This window comes from Ambystoma mexicanum, chromosome 10 (assembly GCF_040938575.1).
Source record: "Ambystoma mexicanum isolate Mex_15411 chromosome 10, UKY_AmexF1_1, whole genome shotgun sequence".
Taxonomy (NCBI): Eukaryota; Metazoa; Chordata; class Amphibia; order Caudata; family Ambystomatidae; genus Ambystoma; species Ambystoma mexicanum.
In genome coordinates, this window is record NC_090932.1 from 1629872130 (window position 1) to 1629894469 (window position 22340).

Below are 22340 nucleotides of genomic sequence, written 5' to 3' on the forward strand. Positions count from 1 at the left end.
CCTACCCCCCTGATACCTGGACGACATAAACCACTTCCGTAACTCACTTGCTCTTGTTTTTACTACAGCTGTCATATACGCGTTTAGGGACGATATCCCATCGTTAACAGCTCCCTTTTTATATAGGTAATCCAGGAGCAGCTTGAACAAACCTCATTCACTGAAGTGTCTTATGCCGACTGTTGAGTTAATTCTATATTTTTGTTATCCCAGAGAAAGCTCCAGATTAAAAGTAGGTTTACTGCAATCAGGTCTATAATGCATCAAAAATCTATTTCCCGGTGAAGTGCAAAAGCAGGAAATCATTTTCCTTGGACTGCAATATAAAGGACTCACAATAGCCCCAGAAAGCAGCACCGTAAGTCGCAATAAACAATAAAATAGATACAAATTGCATACTTTGCAGGCATACTGCAAATTTTTCTCATGAAATTGACAAAAGCCCCATTTGTCTGAGCCATTTTGATGGCCTACTTTTTAATATGTGAGGACTACTTTAGGTCCTCACCTATAGTTATACCCAGGTAGCAAAAAGAGCTTACCCATTCCAATTTTCCATCATTGACTAACACAGAACGTCACAAATGCCTGTGCTTGCACACACCCGTAACCTTCGATTTGGCCTAAGCATAAGATCCCCGTAATTAATCTAATTATAATTATAATAGGTTACTCATAACTCGCTTACTACCCAGAGGTTTCTAAGTGCATCGCGAAGATCGAACCTGTGTTGCTCCATGTCGTCTTACTTCCAAGCCGAGCATTTTGCCATTGAGCTATCCTCCCGTGATATAAGCCTGATGACCATGTATGAAAATTTGCAAGGCTCTACGAGTCCAAGCAATTATTAATACCACCTCATTGGCATCTTCGACTTCCGCCAGAGAAAGCACCAAGGAGCCTTTATCCGCATCTCCTGATCTCCACACAGGCATCTCCTGCAAGTTGCATCCCCACTTGCTAGTGAGTAATCTCCTATTTTGTAGAGCCACAGAATGATCTGCCCACCTATCTGAGCCAATATCTGCTGCTAATTCGGGCACATGCGTTGACGGGTCGATACCATTTGCTGCGACCTTCCAAAACCCCAAAGGATTATCGGAAGGGGCAGTCTCTTCTAAAATTGACCATTGTTCTCGCTGTAATTTTCATTTCCTCTCATTTCCAGTGTTTTTATAATTCTGTTTTGGCCATACTGTTTGAAATGTGTCCCGAATCATTTTTTTTAAAGCAATTAGAAGAAGGTTTTAGCTAGCCTGCAACTTTATCAAGCCAGATCTTACATTTTACGCAATGGCCTTTGTGTCTCCTAAAAGGGGTGATGGTCTCGGAAGCTACCTTCAAAATATTTCCTAATGCTTATAATGTTGGTTTGGTTGATTGTGCCAAATCTAATACATATTGTATATCCTTGAAAGGATAATAAATAATATATAACAGCATTAGAATATGATCAACCAGTTCCCATTTCAATGCCTTGGGGACGGTCAATTGTTTTTGTTAAAAACGTGTGCTATGCGATTTTCCCAATTGGCATCACTAAGCCGTAAAGTAATAATCAGAGGGTTGTTCGTGGTTATTCTCTATTTTGGGGCTAATCTCGAAATCTTCTACCTGGCACCAGATACCCACTTCTATCAGGAAGTAATTAATGTCTAGATCTAGTGTTTCAGAAGGTGGTTTCTCCGGAATATCTGATGGGAATCTTCCATTTGTCGACCGAAAACCATGTACCACCATACTATACCAGAAATTTCTACCCGCCGAATTTGATTTATTATCTAGTATAACTGGGAGTGGGATAGCAAAAACTAATTTCTCCTCTTTGGCAACCTGACGTTCCAATATACAATCTCCCAGTTTTAGATAAAATCCCACTACCCCCCACAATCTGTGCTTTTATATTCATGGGGGGCTTCATATTGTTCCTAGATCTTAATTCATCAATAAGGCTAATCAGAGGGTCTCCCAGATCTCAGCCATAATGGAAATTATAAAAATGTGTTACTCGCCAACAGTCCCCTCCCTCTACAATTAGATCCACTGATAGCATAGAGCATACGGTTTAGTTCTACTTAGTGGAAAATATTTTACCTTTTCAGAATTGACCAAATTATTTTTGGTCGTTTTGGGTCAGAAATGCAGGCGGAGACCCCCCGCAACCCTCACACCCCTATTCCCTTTCCCCCATCCCATATATATATTTAATTAAACTTGACTGAATTTCGACCAAGAAAACTATCCAAAAAATGTGGTCAAAAGTAAAAGGTCAAGTGTTTTTCGGACAAATAGGCTAACACGGAGGATAAAGAGATGGATGAGTCAGTGAGTCTGCTATGTTATGTTACGCTCTGATATGTTATAATTTTGTATTAGTGGCAATGATGGCGGGATCATTTCCCATGATTCCTAGAACATATGAACAACACACTGTGTAACCAAGTCTATGACGTCCTGCTCATGTATGCTTTTTCTCAAGCCCTCTACATTCCAGGTCAACGGTTGAATAGTGCGATTACAGCCAAGGTGACATGCTCAACCTGCATAGGTGGAGTGCGGGATGTGCAGCTGTGGGCCTTCTCCTTTTCTCCTTTTGATAAATTGGGGCCACTCGTTCTTCTGAAACGTGCCTTCAGTGAAGCTGGGTTTTGATCAATGAATGCAAATGAACACCCCTCTGGGTCACGGCCTCGTGGAATCGCATTAATCAAGGGCCTTATTCCAGCTGCTTGACTTTTCAGGGGTCTACCAGTCGTCTTGAGGAGAGCAGAATGTGGCCTGTTTGTCTAAATAGATTTAGACCCCTGCTTCCGCCTTAATGTCTCTGTTACGCCAGACTACATAACGCACATCAATTAGCGAATTAGCAAAGGAGTCTCACACTACAACTCCCACAGAAAATACAGTCAGACAGAATTCTAAGAATCGGCGATGCCTGATTTGAAGTCCCCCAGAACTCTAAATTGTCTGAGAGGACCTTTGTTAGGGTGTGCTTATTAGTGCTCTTGTCACCATGGAAGCATCCCTTCAATTTAAAAATAAGGTTGAGTTTCTGCCACCCGATTAACGGGTCGTTCACCCCGGTGTCCTTATTTCCAGTAGGCGCTAGCGTATCTGACGTTGCAGATGCCGCACTCCATGTCAGCTTACCTTGTCCCGATCCAGGGCTTTCAGGACAGTTGTGATATTTTCATCTTTGCAACCAGTTCTTGGAAGCGATTGGACTCCCTCTCGACGTTGATAGCTCTGGGTTTATCCAAACCATAGAGTTGGAATGGTCGTTAGGGCAACGCACTACTAGGTGGGCGCCGTCTCTTATTTGGTCGATCAGATTTGTGGCCCAGATGATGCGTCCATAACAATTTCAGGTCCTTTTTTCTGATCCCGTTATGGGATTCCACCACATGGCCTAACATCACTTGTTCTTCTCCTTAATGAGTGGCCACGCCCATTTCACACCAGGTAGCCTAGCCTTAATGAGGTCCAAACGTTTCGCCAGTAGCATCTGATCTTGCATCCTCACTTTTCTTAATCAAACAGTCACATTGGCTCCCCATCAAAGCGAGAATTGAATTCAAAACTCTTGCAATCGCGCACCAATGCTTGCACAAGAATTCCCCCCCCCCCACTTGATCCCCCCTAAAATCGATGCGTGCCAACTCCATTCCTCTTCCAGCTGATTTCTTCAAATGGTCAGATTCAATTGTAAACAAGATGGAGGCTCCAGCTTCTGCGTTACTGCGCCTTTCCCATGGACATCTCTTCTTGCTCACATCAGAAACGGACCTTCACACCGTTCCTTCAGAAAGCTCTTGAAAACCTGGCTATTTAACAACTATGACTCACATGTTCTTAGGCTGACTTGTCTGACCTTCCTTCACACGATAATACCATGTACAAGTGCTGTGATACCTCCGGGTCTGGGCGCTACACAAATGCATAATAAATAAATAAATAAATAAATACAACCATTCTATTTAGTTTATTAATTTGGAGCTCGAAGCATAACAATTGCAGGTCAAGATCCCTCTGGAAAGACCTTTTGCTATTATGTGGGGGGCATTTATTTCTTTCCAGTATTTCTGTAAAAGGCCCTTTGTCCTTTATTGCGGACCAGGGGGATGGCCACGAAGGCTCCTCTCTTCCTTTATCACTCTCTATAGAGCCAGAGTCCTGGCTACCCTGATGGTCTTGGCCATGGGTCTACAACCTTGGGTTCTCCAGATGATCCTGTGATCTCTGGCTATTGACTGTGCTGGTTGGGGATGATGGGAGTTGTAGTCCAAAACATCTTGAGAGGTAAAGGTGGCAGATCCATGCTGTAGACTGTGATGGTTTGCTGGGCATCGCTTATGCCCTCCGTGGCCATACTAGCCCTGGCTTCTCCACAGGACCATAGTGGATCCTTAAAGATCCACAGTGGCTCCTTAAAGAGATCCCCGCGGGGAGTTCCATTTGCTGCATTCCCAACTACAGAAGCTCTGCTTTCAGCGTTCCGACTTTGACATTATTTGTTCTGTTCTGGCTGGCATTTTGAATGACACGGAGGCCGACCTGTTCGCCATAAAGTCCGCTGGCCATAGTTCAGATCTCGGTTGCTCTTTAGGGGCGGGAAGAAGCCTTGTGGGCTGAGGGCTAGGCCATGGCTCCCAAGGGGCAGGAGCACATAGGACTACCCTCGGCTGGCAGACGGGACTTACCTGTAGATTCCTACAGTGCCCAGAAAGGCCATGATGACGTGCAGATGGGTGCAATTCACGGGCAGAAGGGCTCCTGCCGCTGCCACGAAGACAGCCATTGGAAGGGCGCTTAATGGCAATTGCAGCCCCCGGGAACCCACATTAGCGCTGATGCCCCAAGATTATGATATATAACTGGTATGCTATGCTAACTCTGGAAAACTATCAGGTTATCAATTTGAACCACAAGTTTGAAATCCAAACCAGGGTCCGATTGGTACAAAAAGAGGCAAAGAGAACATTAAAACGTGGCGCACAACTTCACCCCAGAATCCTCTACTGTTCAAGAGAAAGTATTGCAGCACATATGTGACATGATTGGTTATTTATAACGCGCTTAATACCCAGAGGTTTCTAAGCGCGGACCCGGGGATCGTACCCATGTTGCTCCGTGTAGTCTTTCTTCCAAGGCGAGCACTTTGCAGCTGAGCTATCCTCCCGACACTATTGTAGGATTTAATCTTGGCTCAACTTTGTACAGATTGACCTGTGACCACCCTTGTAGGCTCAGAGTGGTAGTGCACCTGCTGCAGAGATCTTTGAATGGCTCACACGCTGCACCCCATTTTAAAGGGGATAACAGCATAAACACGACAACGCCTTTGCCAATTTTTGTTTCCTGAAAGAGGAAGTAATGGCGGTGGGGGTGAAGGCCATAAATTCTGGATTCTCAGGTCTCCAACACACTTGACATACATAGAGGAGGGGCTCTTCTGGGCCTAGAACCTTGCAGTATGTGCATTAACCTACTGGGCTGTCGTTTATCAATAGTTGGGACAAAGGGAAGCGGAGAATTCAGCAATATTGCATTATTGCTTCTTGAAAGAGGGTGACTTTGGGGAAAGTTGACCGTGGTTGGGGGTTTGCTGATTGGTACATGGGGGGTCTTCAGCGTGTGGTGTTGGCGGAGAGTGGGATGATGTACAGGAGCGGTAGAGTAGCGGGAGGATTGGGGTGATGGAGTGGTGCTGGTTTTGTAGCATTACTACCCTGTTCTGTACATGTGTGTGGATTGTGGGCCGCAGAAGTGGGGTGTGAATGCGGCTGCTGGGGCAAGGTGTCTACACGGCACGGCCCTACACAGTGTTCAATGATGAGGGGAGCTTAAAGGGGCAGAGAGGAGGGTGTGCGTGTGCAGGGCTCTCACACTGTTCTGTACCCCGTGTGGGTGGAAGGATGAAGAGCGAAGGCAGGGTGATGGGGGCTGGTGGAGTGAGGGTAAGAGGGGGTACCTGTGCAGCACGTCCCTGCTCGGTGCAGGGTGTGTGTGGTGGGGGAGGTGAAGGGACGGGGCACAGAGTTGATGAGAATTGCTGGTGATGGAGCATACGGAAGGTGCGTGCGTGTGTGCAAGACTCAGCATCCTGCTCTGATGTGCAGTGCGTGGATGGATCGGGAAAGGGAAGGGGCTTTAAGGGGTGCAGACGGGGGGCGGGAGGGAGGACGCCTCCACTGCACCGCTCAGCACAGCGTCTGGATAGGGGGCTAGCGGCGGGAGCCGGGGGAGGGGGCGGGGGCTTGTCACGCAGGACTCCCACGCATCTCTGCGAGATAGAGGGGGCGTCTGCCGAGCCGTGAGCTGTAGCTCCTGCTGCCGAGCCTGGGCCCGCCTCCTATCCCCCATGCAGCAGAGGAGAGCTCGGCGGCAGCAAGGGAAGGACGGCGAGCGGGAGAGGTGAGCGAGGGGGGGGGGCGGGGTGCAGATGTGCATGCCCGTGCGTGCAGCAGCTCTAAGCACCTGGGCCCGGGAGAGCGTGGAGGGGGCGCGGGTCTACTCCATGCCAGCATATGCCCATGGCCATCCGTTTGCGCCCACATTCTGTACCTGCATCTCCTGGGCACACGCAGGGCGCCGTGCTGCCGTGCACCCTGGACTGGGTGGTGATGTAGATAGCCGTGACTGGTGAGGCTGGCGATGGGCGATGCTCCAGTGGCAGGTGTCCCCTCTCCAGGGGGAGGGGGCCTCGCGTGGGGCCAGGGGGTGATCTCCCCGCTGCTGGTGCCAGAGCGTGTGTGTGACCCCCCCCAGCTCACATGGCAGCTCTTCACGGGCTCGGTGCAGCCATCCTGCTGCCCACCTACCTCCCCCGTCTCCGCAGGCGGAACCTTTATTTCCCTGCTTGCGGCGGGCGGGATCCTTAGCATACAGGCTCTGCTGCAGATGTGCTGCCGGATCCCCGGGGATCCACCTAAGCAAGCGTTGGGTCATCTCCCCCCCCCGTGGCACAGCTGCCAACACATTATCAAAGTGGACCGATCGGACAGATGTTGCCCCTGACTCCTCTGGATCTTTATGTGCAGATGTTCTCCCTCACACGCCATTGCTACAGGGGTGATCCCTGACCTCCTGGACCTATAAACATAGGCGAGATCCCTGACCCCCTGCACCTGTAAACATAGGCGAGATCCCTGACCCCCTGCACCTGTAAACATAGGCGAGATCCCTTAACCACTGCACCTGTAAACATAGGCGTGATCCCTGACCTCCTGGACCTATAAACATAGGCGAGATCCCTTAACCCCTGCACCTGTAAACATAGGCGATATCCCTTAACCCCTGCACCTGTAAACATAGGCCAGATCCCATACCTCCTGGACCTATAAACATAGGCGAGATCCCTTAACCCCTGCACCTGTAAACATAGGCGAGATCCCATACCTCCTGGACCTGTAAACATAGGCGAGATCCCATACCTCCTGGACCTATAAACATAGGCGAGATCCCTTAACCCCTGCACCTGTAAACATAGGCGAGATCCCATACCTCCTGGACCTATAAACATAAGCGAGATCCCATACCTCCTGGACCTATAAACATAGGCGAGATCCCTTAACCCCTGCACCTGTAAACATAGGCGAGATCCCATACCTTCTGGACCTATAAACATAGGCGAGATCCCTGACCCCCTGCACCTGTAAACATAGGCGAGATCCCATACCTCCTGGACCTATAAACATAGGCGAGATCCCTTAACCCCTGCACCTGTAAACATAGGCGAGATCCCATACCTCCTGGACCTATAAACATAGGCGAGATCCCTTAACCCCTGCACCTGTAAACATAGGCGAGATCCCATACCTCCTGGACCTATAAACATAGGCGAGATCCCTTAACCCCTGCACCTGTAAACATAGGCGAGATCCCATACCTCCTGGACCTATAAACATAGGCGAGATCCCTTAACCCCTGCACCTGTAAACATAGGCGAGATCCCTGACCCCCTGCACCTGTAAACATAGGCGAGATCCCATACCTCCTGGACCTATAAACATAGGCGAGATCCCTTAACCCCTGCACCTGTAAACATAGGCGAGATCCCATACCTCCTGGACCTATAAACATAGGCGAGATCCCTTAACCCCTGCACCTGTAAACATAGGCGAGATCCCATACCTCCTGGACCTATAAACATAGGCGAGATCCCTTAACCCCTGCACCTGTAAACATAGGTGAGATCCCTGACCCCCTGCACCTGTAAACATAGGCCAGATCCCTTAACCCCTGCACCTGTAAACATAGGCGAGCTCCCTCACCTTCTAAACCAATAAACATAGGCGATATCCCTTACTTCATAAACCTATAAACATAGGCGAGATCCCTTACCCCCTGCACCTATAAACATAGGCGTGATCCCTTAACCCCTGCACCTATAAACATGGGCGTGATCCCTGACCCCCTGCACCTGTAAACATAGGCGAGATCCCTGACCCCCTGCACCTGTAAACATGGGCGTGATCCCTGACCCCCTGCACCTGTAAACACGGGCGTGATCCCTGACCCCCTGCACCTATAAACATGGGCGTGATCCCTGACCCCCTGCACCTGTAAACATAGGCGAGATCCCTTAACCCCTGCACCTGTAAACATAGGCGAGATCCCTTACCTCCTAAACCTATAAACATAGGCGAGATCCCTTAACCCCTGCACCTATAAACATAGGCGTGATCCCTTAACCCCTGCACCTGTAAACATAGGTGAGATCCCTTTACCCCCTGGACCTATAAATATAGGCGTGATCCCTTAACCCCTGCACCTATAAGCATAGGCGAGATCCCTTAACCCCTGCACCTGTAAACATAGGTGAGATCCCTTTACCCCCTGGACCTATAAATATAGGCGTGATCCCTTATCCCCAGACCTATAAACATAGGTGTGATCCCTGAACCCCTGCACCTATAAACATAGGTGTGATCCCTGACCCCCTGCACCTATAAACATGGGCGTGATCCCTGACCCCCCTGCACCTGTAAACATGGGTGTGCTCCCTGACCCCCTGCACCTATAAACATGGGCGTGATCCCTGACCCCCTGCACCTGTATACATGGGCGTGATCCCTTAACCGCTGCACATATAAACATAGGCGTGATCCCTTAACCCCTGCACATATAAACATAGGCGTGATCCCTTAACCCCTGCACATATAAACATAGGCGTGATCCCTTAACCCCTTCACATATAAACATAGGCGAGATCCCTTAACCCCTGCACATATAAACATAGGCGTGATCCCTTAACCCCTGCACATATAAACATAGGCGTGATCCCTTAACCCCTGCACATATAAACATAGGCGTGATCCCTTAACCCCTGCACATATAAACATAGGCGTGATCCCTTAACCCCTGCACATATAAACATGCGCGTGATCCCTGACCCCCCTGCAACTGTAAACATGGGCGTGCTCCCTGACCCCCTGCACCCATAAACATGGGCGTGATCCCTGACCCCCTGCACCTGTATACATGGGCGTGATTCCTTAACCCCTGCACATATAAACATAGGCATGATCCCTTAACCCCTGCACATATAAACATAGGCGTGATCCCTTAACCCCTGCACATATAAACATAGGCGTGATCCCTGACCCCCTGCACCTGTAAACATAGGCGAGATCCCTTAACCCCTGCACATATAAACATAGGCGTGATCCCTGACCCCCTGCACCTGTAAACATAGGCGAGATCCCTTAACCCCTGCACCTGTAAACATAGGCGAGATCCCTTAGCCCCATGTGTGCCCCACGTGAATGCATGCACTCCTTTAAACTGCCCCGGCCCCGCCTCATTCCACTGTGTACTGAGTGCCTCATATATACAGCGATGAGAGCCCTTACCCCACGTGTGCAGATAATATCCCGTACTCCTTCCCCCATATGTGTACATGGGATCGTCTACCTAGTTTGGAATCCTTTCCCCAGCTGGCCCATATGTGCAGAAGTAATCCCTCACCCTCCCCCAACCCTTCCCCGGCCAACATACTTACTACGTAGAGATGTTACACACCCCCACGGACTGACCCATATTTATATATATATGTATATATATTCTCGAGGGCGTTCAACCTACCAGCGCCTTGAGACCATACCAATGGTACATAAGGCGCTATATAAATGCAAAGTAACATAACATAACATATATATATACACAGAGAGAGCGTGTGAGAGAGAGGGGTTACCCCACTCACTCCTGCCCAATTGGCCCACTTTTACAGATCTTACCTCTCCTCCAGGTTAGACATATATGCAGAGGTGTTACCCACGCCTCACCGAGCCCCCTTCTCACACACCCATATTTCCACACGTCTCGTACCCCTGCATCTAGAGCTGTTACCCCATTGGTCCATATCTACAGATGTCCCTGGTGCTTCCGCATTATAATGTCAGCCCCTGCAGCCGTGGTCCCCTCCTTTCCCTGTGTCCACTATATGAACTCATTTTTACCCATCAATGTTTCAGCCCCGACATAATACATTGTTTTGTCCTGTCTGTGCCCAAACGCCTCTAGTATGCCCCTTTGCCCCTCCTGTGCACACAGGATCTCCAATGGCCTTGTTCTAGATAGGAGGTCCCCTTTGGGTCCATGAGCCACCCCCCAAGACTGCCCTTTATTTAATGACATGGAAAGTGTAACCACTGTACAGATGTGATATTATGTGTCCGATGCTTATAAAGAGGAGCCCTTACTTTCCCTGTCTGTACATGTGTGAAATTATATGTCCGATGCTTATAAAGAGGTGCCATTACTTTCCCTGTCTGTACATGTGTGAAATTATATGTTTGATGCTTGTAAGAAGATGGGCAGATAAGGTATTATTTGTCCAATGTTTACAAGGAGTTTCCCTTACACTACCTATCTGTACAGATGTCATATTATATGTACGATTCTTGGAAGGAAGTGCTTTACTTCCTCAGTCTGTACAGATGTGCTATTATTTGTCCAATGTTTGCACGGAGTTTCCCTTACTTTTCCTATCTGTACAGATGTGATATTATATGACCGATGCTTGTAAGGAGGTGCCCTTACTTTCCCTGTCTGTACAGATGTGATGTTACATCTGTGATGCTTGGAAAGAGGAGCCCTTCCTCTCCCTGTCTGTACAGATGTGGTATTATTTGTCCAATGTTTGCAAGGAGGCGCCCTTACTTTCCCTGTCTGTACAGATGTGGTATTATTTTTGCATGTAGAGAGGTGCTCCAATTCCCAATGTCTAACCATATCTGACTATGCTTGCTGGTAACGGATGTGCCATCTTATTTTTATTTTATTGTTGAAAGCGTAGACCTAGCTCGAGAGGAGCGGAGCGCTATACAGAGTGTGGGTAGCCCGCATTTGGGCTGGCATCTTTTAACAGTAGCACAGTACTGTGAGTTCAGGTCTGTGCATCGGTATGTGTGTCCGTTGGACTTAGTCCTTGGTCTTATTGTCCTTGTCTGTACAGATGTGCTTTTATTCCTCATATCAGCACAGGCATGCTCGCATTCTGCATATCCATGCTAACATTCCTTACCTGTGTAGATATGCTGTAATTTCCCATGTCTGAACAAATTGCCTATTTCCTTTAATATACACATGTGGACTTACTGTCCATGCCTGTACAGATGTGTCATAATTTCCCATTTCTGCACGTGTGGGTTATTTTCCGTGGCATACAGAGCTGCTCTTATTTTCCATGCCTTTGCATATCTGCTGTAATGTTCCACGTCTGTCCATTTGAGGTATCTATGAGGACAGATGTGCTGCAATGTCTCATGTCTGTTCATATGAGCCCTAGTTTCCCTGGTTGTACAGATGTGCTGCAAAGTTGCTCGTCTGTCTATATGAGTCCTATTTTCCTTGCTTGTATAGATTTGCTGTAATGTCCCATGTCTGTCCATATGCATTTTGCTTGCTTGTACAGATGTGCTGTAATGTTCCACATCTGTCCATACGAGGCTTATTTTCCTTGCTTTTACAGAAGTGATGTAATATTCCACGTCTGTTCATATGAGGCCTGTTTACCTTGGCTGTACAGATGCGCTGTAATGTTTCACATCTGTCTGTATGTTACTTATTTCTTTGCCTGTGCAGATGTGCTCTCATATCACATATTGGAACATATGTGACTTACTGCCCTTGCTTGTAACAGATGTGCTGTCTCACTATTCTTGTTTGTAAATACTTGCTCTAATTTCATATGCCTGTACCTATGAGGCCTATTTTCCTTGCTTGTACAGTTATGCTGAAATGCTGTATGATGCCTATTTTCATTGCTTGCACCATGGTGCTCTTACTTTCTCTGCTTCTGTAGATGTGTTCTAGTTTCCATGCACAGTTCTGTTATCAGACGTTGCTTGCTTGTACAGGTCTGCTGCCATTTGCAATGCCTGTACATATGAGGGCTATTTTCCTTGCTTGTGAGATGTGCCATCAGCCTTTTGCTGCCTGTACAGATATTCTGAAATGTCCTGTGCCTGTACACATGAGGCCTATTTTCCCTGCTTGTACAGTTATGCTGAAATGCTATATGATGCCTATTTTCATTGCTTGCACCATGGTGCTCTTACTTTCTCTGCTTGTGCATATATATTGTAGTTTCCATGCACAGTTCTGTTATCAGACGTTGCTTGCTTTTACAGATCTGCTGTAATTTGCAATGCCTGTACATATGAGGGCTATATTCCTTGCTTGTACAGATGTGCCATCAGACCTTCCCTGCCTGTACAGATATTCTGAAATGTTCTATGCCTGTACATATGAGGCCTATATTCTTTGCCTGTTCTTTTGTACTATTTTCCTATCTATTTTCTGTATTTTCCTATCTTTTTATTGTACACATCAGTACAGATGTGCTCTTGCTTCCTTTGCCTGTGCAGATGTGCTCTAATTTGACGCGTCTGTCCATATGTGGCTTACTTTCCATGCCTGTAGAGTTGTGCTATCTTAGTTTCCTTGCCTGTATGGACGGGCTCTTAATTTGCAAATCAATACAGATGTTTTCCTCTGTCACTGTTCATATGAAATCCTATTCCCCTTGTCCGTAGTGCCGTAGTCCTATTTTCTTTGTACATATGTAATTTCCTAGGCCCTTGCCTGTACAGATTGGCGTATTTCGGTTTTCGGCTGGCCTAAGCCAAATACGTGGACGCACACCCCTCCACTTCACTCCAACTCTGTACCTTCACCAGATTCCGCCCCTTCAGCAAACTCTGTCCGTGTTGCCCAAACTACACCCAATCACCCACATTTTCTCCCGCATTTTGGCTCCATAACATTATAAGGACGGTTTGAAGGTTGCAGGGCTTAGAAAGTTCTTGCTTCCTCTCTATTCATTCAAGCCTGTCATCTTCTATGTTATGTTGGTTGAAAGAGTGTTTTCAGACCTCTGCTGCCCAAGATTTGGAGAAGGCAGTGTGTTCTACAGTTGAGTGCACTAGAGGTAATTGTTGCGGCTAATTGTCTACTTTTGGTTATGACCGAAAACAATCTTTTAGAGGAAGCGATAAGAAACTAAGTTGTCTGCCAACTGGACACAATTGAGAGAAGGTTGGAACAAGGAATTTTGGTTTCAATGCTAATATCTGGTTTCTCAGAAATTGCCTGCTGTCACTCTATGAGAAGCACCTAGACTGGTCTGTAATATTAATGCAACGTAACTACATTTCTACATCCGGTCTTGTCAAATGGTAAAGTTTACATATGAAATATATACAAGAGGTACAGGCACATCTTATAAAAATGTTGGATAAAAATTACTCAACCCCCTTCTCATGGTTACAGCTCTGGTGTTAGCTGAGGGAAAATTGAAATAAGGCAAGTTACCTGCTGCAGCTGATGTACCTCCCATCCCTTGGGCTGGAAAGCCATTAAAATATGGCAAGATCACAAGTGAAGTTTGTAAACACTGCCTGGGCATAAACACCTAAGTGGAGTAAAGACAGTTGGAGTTTCTTGCACCTTTTAGGCGGCCACGGACCTCTGAAATGTGGGGCTGGGGAGAGAAATGAGTGCTTGCTTCTGAATATCATGTTAGTGCCACCTGTGGGAACTCTGTGCTTGACTTAAGCATAGACATGCGTTTAATACCGTAAAATAATGCATCATTTTTAACCTTTATGTTTCTGATGGGAAACGACTCATTTTTGCAACGGTTTAAAAAATGCATGTCGTGAATTTGGATTTAAAAGTGATTGCTTAACACAGTGTATTTGTGTGTTGATTAGAAAGAACTCCAAAGATAATGTGAAGCGGCCCCAATAGAACTAATGAGGTGTTGGCTGTTTTTCATATTAAAGAGCATTTTGGGAAGATAAGACTGACCGAAGAGCTTTATATCTGTCATATATGTCTCGGAGATTGACTCACTAAATGCCGATAAAGCACGCTACGCTTGGTAGACATTTTCTTTTCTTTTAATAAACATAACTTGCACTAACAATAAAGTTTTGTAAATATCAATCATATATACAAGTTTGGCCATCAACGACTTTAGTTGTTAATGTGTAATGATTGCTGACAGCTCAAAAGTATTTGTTGTGTTGTGGATCAGCCACACTTGGAGAAACATAATATTAAAAAAATGACAACTAGTAAATTGAATATAAACTACAATAAAATTCTGCTGCTCTGTCTAGGCCTAGTGGGCAGTGACGTAAATACGTCTATGCACAGATGTGACATGGCTGTCCTTTGACCCCTCTCTTACAGGCAGTAGTTCGGTTTAGAATGCTGCCAGTCTCCCTCCTCCTGTCCTACCAGCCCTACCAGTGCACCCCAGACCCAAGACACCCGCGAGCAGCTGTCTCCCTGCCCTCTCCATCTTGGTGAACATTATACCCTGTCGATAGTTCTCATTGTACACCGCTGTTTTAAACAGAGTCATCAAAAGCATTTACAAGGGCACAACACCATTGATTTTTCGGCTCTGTTCCCTGCTGACAGACGGTGCCCACAGCGAAAAAAGTGACACTTTCTAGATGGACGTTGAGTCTTCTGACGCGGTCAGCATTGGAGATCTCCGACCGGCCAGCTTAGGAGATCTCTGACCGGCCAGTTTAGACAGCTCCAAGGGGGTCAGAATTGGGGTCTTCTGTGAAGGTCTGTAGGGTATTCCACTGACAATGCCACCAGCATTGGAGACCACGGATGGCTGGCAACCATATTGCTGGGGGTGATTTAGCTCCTGCTTGTAGCATAGAAACCCTGGTTACCTTGACACCAACAGTGACCGCAAGCTACTTTTGGCTGCCCAGGTCCACTGATGCCGTACAAACACACCTGCGTGATATCAACTCTGCGCCTGTTTGGCAATACGTACATTGGTGCATTAGGCCACACACAGAAGACACTAATTGAATAACGGGGTATGAATAATGGACAAAAAAGGTATCATTTGCATCTCATTTGGAAGTTAGAATTGGATAAGACTGTGTAGTACTAGTGCCTCATTCCCCAGAGGTAGCGCCGGCTCTCTCGGTGATGTCTGATAACCAGGAGCTGCTTTGAGGTCCTGCTCATCAAATCTCTCCTTGCAGTGGGGTCAGCACTGGGGACCTCTGAAGGGTCAGCAGGGGCTATCTCGGAATACGTCATCATGGGGGGCCTCTGAAAGGGTCGGCATGGGAGACATTGAATGGGTCAGCATAGTACACCGCTGATGAGGTCAGTACTGGAGCCCTCCTCAGGGGGACAGAAATATTGAACATGGGAGTAGTCAGCATGGGAGACCAGTGAGGGGTCAGTGGGGGGGGGCTTGTAATGGGGTCAGTATTAGGGTCATCTGTAGGATTTTGCATGGTTGATTATCCAATTCTGCAGAAGAGATGAACATGAGGGACCAGCAAAGGGGTCAGCATTGCTGTCTACTGAAGGGGTCAACATTAGATTCCTCTGAAAGGGTCAGCATTGCTGTCCACTGAAGGGGTCAGCATTGCTGTTCATTTAAAGGGTCAATATTAGATTCATCTGAAAGGGTCAGCATTGCTATCCATTGAAAGGGTCAACATTAGATTCATCTGAAAGGGTCAGCATTGCTATCCATTGAAAGGGTCAACATTAGATTCATCTGAAAGGGTCAGCATTGCTATTCATTGAAGGGGTCAGCATTAGATTCCTCTGAAAGGGTCAGCATTGCTATCCATTGAACGGGTCAACATTAGATTCCTCTGAAAGGGTCAGCATTGCTGTTCTCTGAAGGGGTCAGCATTGCTATTCATTGAAGGGGTCAACATTAGATTTCTCTGAAAGGGTCAGTATTGCTGTCCACTGAAGGGGTCAACATTAGATTCCTCTGAAAGGGTCAGCATTGCTATCCATTGAAAGGGTCAACATTAGATTCCTCTGAAAGGGTCAGCATTGCTGTCCACTGAAGGGGTCAGCATTTCTGTTCATTGAAAGGGTCAACATTAGATTAATCTGAAAGGGTCAGCATTGCTATCCATTGAAAGGGTCAACATTAGATTCCTCTGAAAGGGTCAGCATTGCTGTCCACTGAAGGGGTCAACATTGCTATCCATTGAAAGGGTCAGCATTAGATTCCTCTGAAAGGGTCAGCATTGCTGTCCACTGAAAGGGTCAACATTAGATTCATCTGAAAGGGTCAGCATTGCTATTCATTGAAGGGGTCAGCATTAGATTCCTCTGAAAGGGTCAGCATTGCTATCCATTGAACGGGTCAACATTAGATTCCTCTGAAAGGGTCAGCATTGCTGTTCTCTGAAGGGGTCAGCATTGCTATTCATTGAAGGGGTCAACATTAGATTTCTCTGAAAGGGTCAGTATTGCTGTCCACTGAAGGGGTCAACATTAGATTCCTCTGAAAGGGTCAGCATTGCTATCCATTGAAAGGGTCAACATTAGATTCCTCTGAAAGGGTCAGCATTGCTGTCCACTGAAGGGGTCAGCATTTCTGTTCATTGAAAGGGTCAACATTAGATTAATCTGAAAGGGTCAGCATTGCTATCCATTGAAAGGGTCAACATTAGATTCATCTGAAAGGGTCAGCATTGCTGTCCACTGAAGGGGTCAGCATTTCTGTTCATTGAAAGGGTCAACATTAGATTAATCTGAAAGGGTCAGCATTGCTATCCATTGAAAGGGTCAACATTAGATTCATCTGAAAGGGTCAGCATTGCTATTCATTGAAGGGGTCAGCATTAGATTCCTCTGAAAGGGTCAGCATTGCTATCCATTGAACGGGTCAACATTAGATTCCTCTGAAAGGGTCAGCATTGCTGTTCTCTGAAGGGGTCAGCATTGCTATTCATTGAAGGGGTCAACATTAGATTTCTCTGAAAGGGTCAGTATTGCTGTCCACTGAAGGGGTCAACATTAGATTCCTCTGAAAGGGTCAGCATTGCTATCCATTGAAAGGGTCAACATTAGATTCCTCTGAAAGGGTCAGCATTGCTGTCCACTGAAGGGGTCAGCATTTCTGTTCATTGAAAGGGTCAACATTAGATTAATCTGAAAGGGTCAGCATTGCTATCCATTGAAAGGGTCAACATTAGATTCCTCTGAAAGGGTCAGCATTGCTGTCCACTGAAGGGGTCAACATTGCTATCCATTGAAAGGGTCAGCATTAGATTCCTCTGAAAGGGTCAGCATTGCTGTCCACTGAAGAGGTCAGCATTGCTATCCATTGAAAGGGTCAACATTAGATTCATCTGAAAGGGTCAGCATTGCTATCCATTGAAAGGGTCAGAATTGCTGTCCACTGAAGGGGTCAGCATTACTGTCCATTGAAAGGGTCAACATTAGATTCCTCTGAAAGGGTCAGCATTGCTGTCCAATGAAAGGGTCAGCATTGCTATCCATTGAAGGGGTCAGCATTAGATTCCTCTGAAAGGGTCAGTATTGCTGTCCACTGAAGGGGTCAGAATTGCTGTCCACTGAAGGGGTCAACATTAGATTCCTCTGAAAGGGTCAGCATTGCTGTCCAATGAAAGGGTCAACATTAGATTCCCCTGAAAGGGTCAGCATTGCTGTCCACTGAAGGGGTCAGCATTTCTGTTCATTGAAAGGGTCAACATTAGATTAATCTGAAAGGGTCAGCATTGCTATCCATTGAAAGGGTCAACATTAGATTCATCAAAGGGTCAGCGTTGCTGTCCACTGAAGGGGCCAGCATTGCTGTCCAATGAAAGGGTCAACATTAGATTCCTCTGAAAGGGTCAGCATTGCTGTCCACTGAAGGGGTCAACATTGCTATCCATTGAAAGGGTCAGCATTAGATTCCTCTGAAAGGGTCAGCATTGCTGTCCACTGAAGAGGTCAGCATTGCTATCCATTGAAAGGGTCAACATTAGATTCCTCTGAAAGGGTCAGCATTGCTGTCCACTAAAGGGCTCAGCATTGCTATCCATTGAAAGGGTCAACCTTAGATTCATCTGAAAGGGTCAGCATTGCTATCCATTGAAAGGGTCAGAATTGCTGTCCACTGAAGGGGTCAGCATTACTGTCCATTGAAAGGGTCAACATTAGATTCCTCTGAAAGGGTCAGCATTGCTGTCCAATGAAAGGGTCAACATTAGATTCCCCTGAAAGGGTCAGTATTGCTCTCCACTGAAGGGGTCAGAATTGCTGTCCACTGAAGGGGTCAGCATTACTGTCCATTGAAAGGGTCAACATTAGATTCCTCTGAAAGGGTCAGCATTGCTGTCCAATGAAAGGGTCAACATTAGATTCCCCTGAAAGGGTCAGCATTGCTGTCCACTGAAGGGGTCAGCATTTCTGTTCATTGAAAGGGTCAAAATTAGATTAATCTGAAAGGGTCAGCATTGCTATCCATTGAAAGGGTCAACATTAGATTCATCAAAGGGTCAGCGTTGCTGTCCACTGAAGGGGCCAGCATTGCTGTCCAATGAAAGGGTCAACATTAGATTCCTCTGAAAGGGTCAGCATTGCTGTCCACTGAAGGGGTCAACATTGCTATCCATTGAAAGGGTCAGCATTAGATTCCTCTGAAAGGGTCAGCATTGCTGTCCACTAAAGGGCTCAGCATTGCTATCCATTGAAAGGGTCAACCTTAGATTCATCTGAAAGGGTCAGCATTGCTATCCATTGAAAGGGTCAGAATTGCTGTCCACTGAAGGGGTCAGCATTACTGTCCATTGAAAGGGTCAACATTAGATTCCTCTGAAAGGGTCAGCATTGCTGTCCAATGAAAGGGTCAGCATTGCTATCCATTGAAGGGGTCAGCATTAGATTCCTCTGAAAGGGTCAGCATTACTGTCCATTGAAAGGGTCCACATTAGATTCCTCTGAAAGGGTCAGTATTGCTCTCCACTGAAGGGGTCAGAATTGCTGTCCACTGAAGGGGTCAGCATTACTGTGATTGAAAGGGTCAACATTAGATTCCTCTGAAAGGGTCAGCATTGCTGTCCAATGAAAGGGTCAACATTAGATTCCCCTGAAAGGGTCAGCATTGCTGTCCACTGAAGGGGTCAGCATTTCTGTTCATTGAAAGGGTCAACATTAGATTAATCTGAAAGGGTCAGCATTGCTATCCATTGAAAGGGTCAACATTAGATTCATCAAAGGGTCAGCGTTGCTGTCCACTGAAGGGGCCAGCATTGCTGTCCAATGAAAGGGTCAACATTAGATTCCTCTGAAAGGGTCAGCATTACTATCCACTGAAGAGGTCAACATTGCTATCCATTGAAAGGGTCCATATTAGATTCCTCTGAAAGGGTCAGCATTGCTGTCCACTGAAGAGGTCAACATTGCTATCCATTGAAAGGGTCAGCATTAGATTCCTCTGAAAGGGTCAGCATTGCTATCCATTGAAAGGGTCAACATTAGATTCCTCTGAAAGGGTCAGCATTAGATTCCTCTGAAAGGGTCAGCATTGCTGTCCACTAAAGGGCTCAGCATTGCTATCCATTGAAAGGGTCAACCTTAGATTCATCTGAAAGGGTCAGCATTGCTATCCATTGAAAGGGTCAACATTAGATTCCTCTGAAAGAGCCAGCATTGCTCTCCACTGAAAGGGTCAGCATTGCTGTTCTCTGAAGGGGTCAGCATTGCTATTCATTGAATGGGTCAGCATTAGATTCCTCTGAAAGGGTCAGCATTGCTATCCATTTTACGGGTCAACATTAGATTCCTCTGAAAGGGTCAGCATTGCTGTCCACTGAAGGGGTCAGAATTGCTGTCCACTGAAGGGGTCAGCATTACTGTCCATTGAAAGGGTCAACATTAGATTCCTCTGAAAGGGTCAGCATTGCTATCCATTGAAAGGGTCAACATTAGATTCCTCTGAAAGGGTCAGTATTGCTGTCCACTGAAGGGGTCAGCATTGCTGTCCATTGAAAGGGTCAACATTAGATTCCCCTGTATGGGTCAGCATTGCTGTCCACTGAAGTGGTCAGCATTGCTGTCCATTGAAAGGGTCAGCATTGCTGTCCACTGAAGGGGTCAGCAATGCTGTCCATTGAAAGGGTCAACATTAGATTCCCCTGAATGGGTCAGCATTGCTGTCCACTGAAGCGGTCAGCATTGCTGTCCATTGAAAGGGTCAGCATTGCTGTCCACTGAAGGGGTCAGCATTGCTGTCTATTGAAAGGGTGAACATTAGATTCCTCTGAAAGGGTCCGCATTGCTGTCCACTGAAGGGGTCAGCATTGCTGTCCACTGAAGGGGTCAGCATTGCTGTCCACTGAAAGGGTCAGCATTGCTGTCCATTGAAAGGGTCAACATTAGATTCCCCTGAAAGGGTCCGCATTGCTGTCCACTGAAGGGGTCAGCGTTGCTGTCTATTGAAAGGGTGAACATTAGATTCCTCTGAAAGGGTCAGCATTGCTATCCATTGAAAGGGTCAACATTAGATTCCTCTGAAAGGGTCCGCATTGCTGTCCACTGAAGGGGTCAGCATTGCTGTCCACTGAAGGGGTCAGCATTGCTGTCCACTGAAAGGGTCAGCATTGCTGTCCATTGAAAGGGTCAACATTAGATTCCCCTGAAAGGGTCCGCATTGCTGTCCACTGAAGGGGTCAGCGTTGCTGTCTATTGAAAGGGTGAACATTAGATTTCTCTGAAAGGGTCAGTATTGCTGTCCACTGAAGGGGTCAACATTAGATTCCTCTGAAAGGGTCAGCATTGCTATCCATTGAAAGGGTCAACATTAGATTCCTCTGAAAGGGTCAGCATTGCTGTCCACTGAAGGGGTCAGCATTTCTGTTCATTGAAAGGGTCAACATTAGATTAATCTGAAAGGGTCAGCATTGCTATCCATTGAAAGGGTCAACATTAGATTCCTCTGAAAGGGTCAGCATTGCTGTCCACTGAAGGGGTCAACATTGCTATCCATTGAAAGGGTCAGCATTAGATTCCTCTGAAAGGGTCAGCATTGCTGTCCACTGAAGAGGTCAGCATTGCTATCCATTGAAAGGGTCAACATTAGATTCATCTGAAAGGGTCAGCATTGCTATCCATTGAAAGGGTCAGAATTGCTGTCCACTGAAGGGGTCAGCATTACTGTCCATTGAAAGGGTCAACATTAGATTCCTCTGAAAGGGTCAGCATTGCTGTCCAATGAAAGGGTCAGCATTGCTATCCATTGAAGGGGTCAGCATTAGATTCCTCTGAAAGGGTCAGTATTGCTGTCCACTGAAGGGGTCAGAATTGCTGTCCACTGAAGGGGTCAACATTAGATTCCTCTGAAAGGGTCAGCATTGCTGTCCAATGAAAGGGTCAACATTAGATTCCCCTGAAAGGGTCAGCATTGCTGTCCACTGAAGGGGTCAGCATTTCTGTTCATTGAAAGGGTCAACATTAGATTAATCTGAAAGGGTCAGCATTGCTATCCATTGAAAGGGTCAACATTAGATTCATCAAAGGGTCAGCGTTGCTGTCCACTGAAGGGGCCAGCATTGCTGTCCAATGAAAGGGTCAACATTAGATTCCTCTGAAAGGGTCAGCATTGCTGTCCACTGAAGGGGTCAACATTGCTATCCATTGAAAGGGTCAGCATTAGATTCCTCTGAAAGGGTCAGCATTGCTGTCCACTGAAGAGGTCAGCATTGCTATCCATTGAAAGGGTCAACATTAGATTCCTCTGAAAGGGTCAGCATTGCTGTCCACTAAAGGGCTCAGCATTGCTATCCATTGAAAGGGTCAACCTTAGATTCATCTGAAAGGGTCAGCATTGCTATCCATTGAAAGGGTCAGAATTGCTGTCCACTGAAGGGGTCAGCATTACTGTCCATTGAAAGGGTCAACATTAGATTCCTCTGAAAGGGTCAGCATTGCTGTCCAATGAAAGGGTCAACATTAGATTCCCCTGAAAGGGTCAGTATTGCTCTCCACTGAAGGGGTCAGAATTGCTGTCCACTGAAGGGGTCAGC

General features: G+C 46.6%; 2 protein-coding genes across 12 annotated transcripts in view; one reads left to right on the top strand and one right to left on the bottom strand.

Annotated features, from left to right (window-relative positions):
- The window catches only part of TANGO2 (transport and golgi organization 2 homolog), a 1266594-nt gene extending 1260009 nt beyond the window's left edge, over window positions 1-6585 (bottom strand). Inside the window, exon 1 of the mRNA XM_069620036.1 lies at window positions 6565-6585. Within this exon, the coding sequence (XP_069476137.1) occupies window positions 6565-6570 (6 nt within the window). The 5' untranslated portion in view covers window positions 6571-6585. The remainder of the gene's footprint in view (window positions 1-6564) is intronic.
- Window positions 6274-22340, top strand: part of ARVCF (ARVCF delta catenin family member) — a 2420581-nt gene continuing 2404514 nt past the window's right edge. For all 11 annotated transcript variants that reach the window (XM_069620022.1, XM_069620031.1, XM_069620027.1 and 8 more), the window contains exon 1: window positions 6274-6414. The gene's annotated coding sequence lies outside the window, so the exon portion shown is untranslated. The remainder of the gene's footprint in view (window positions 6415-22340) is intronic.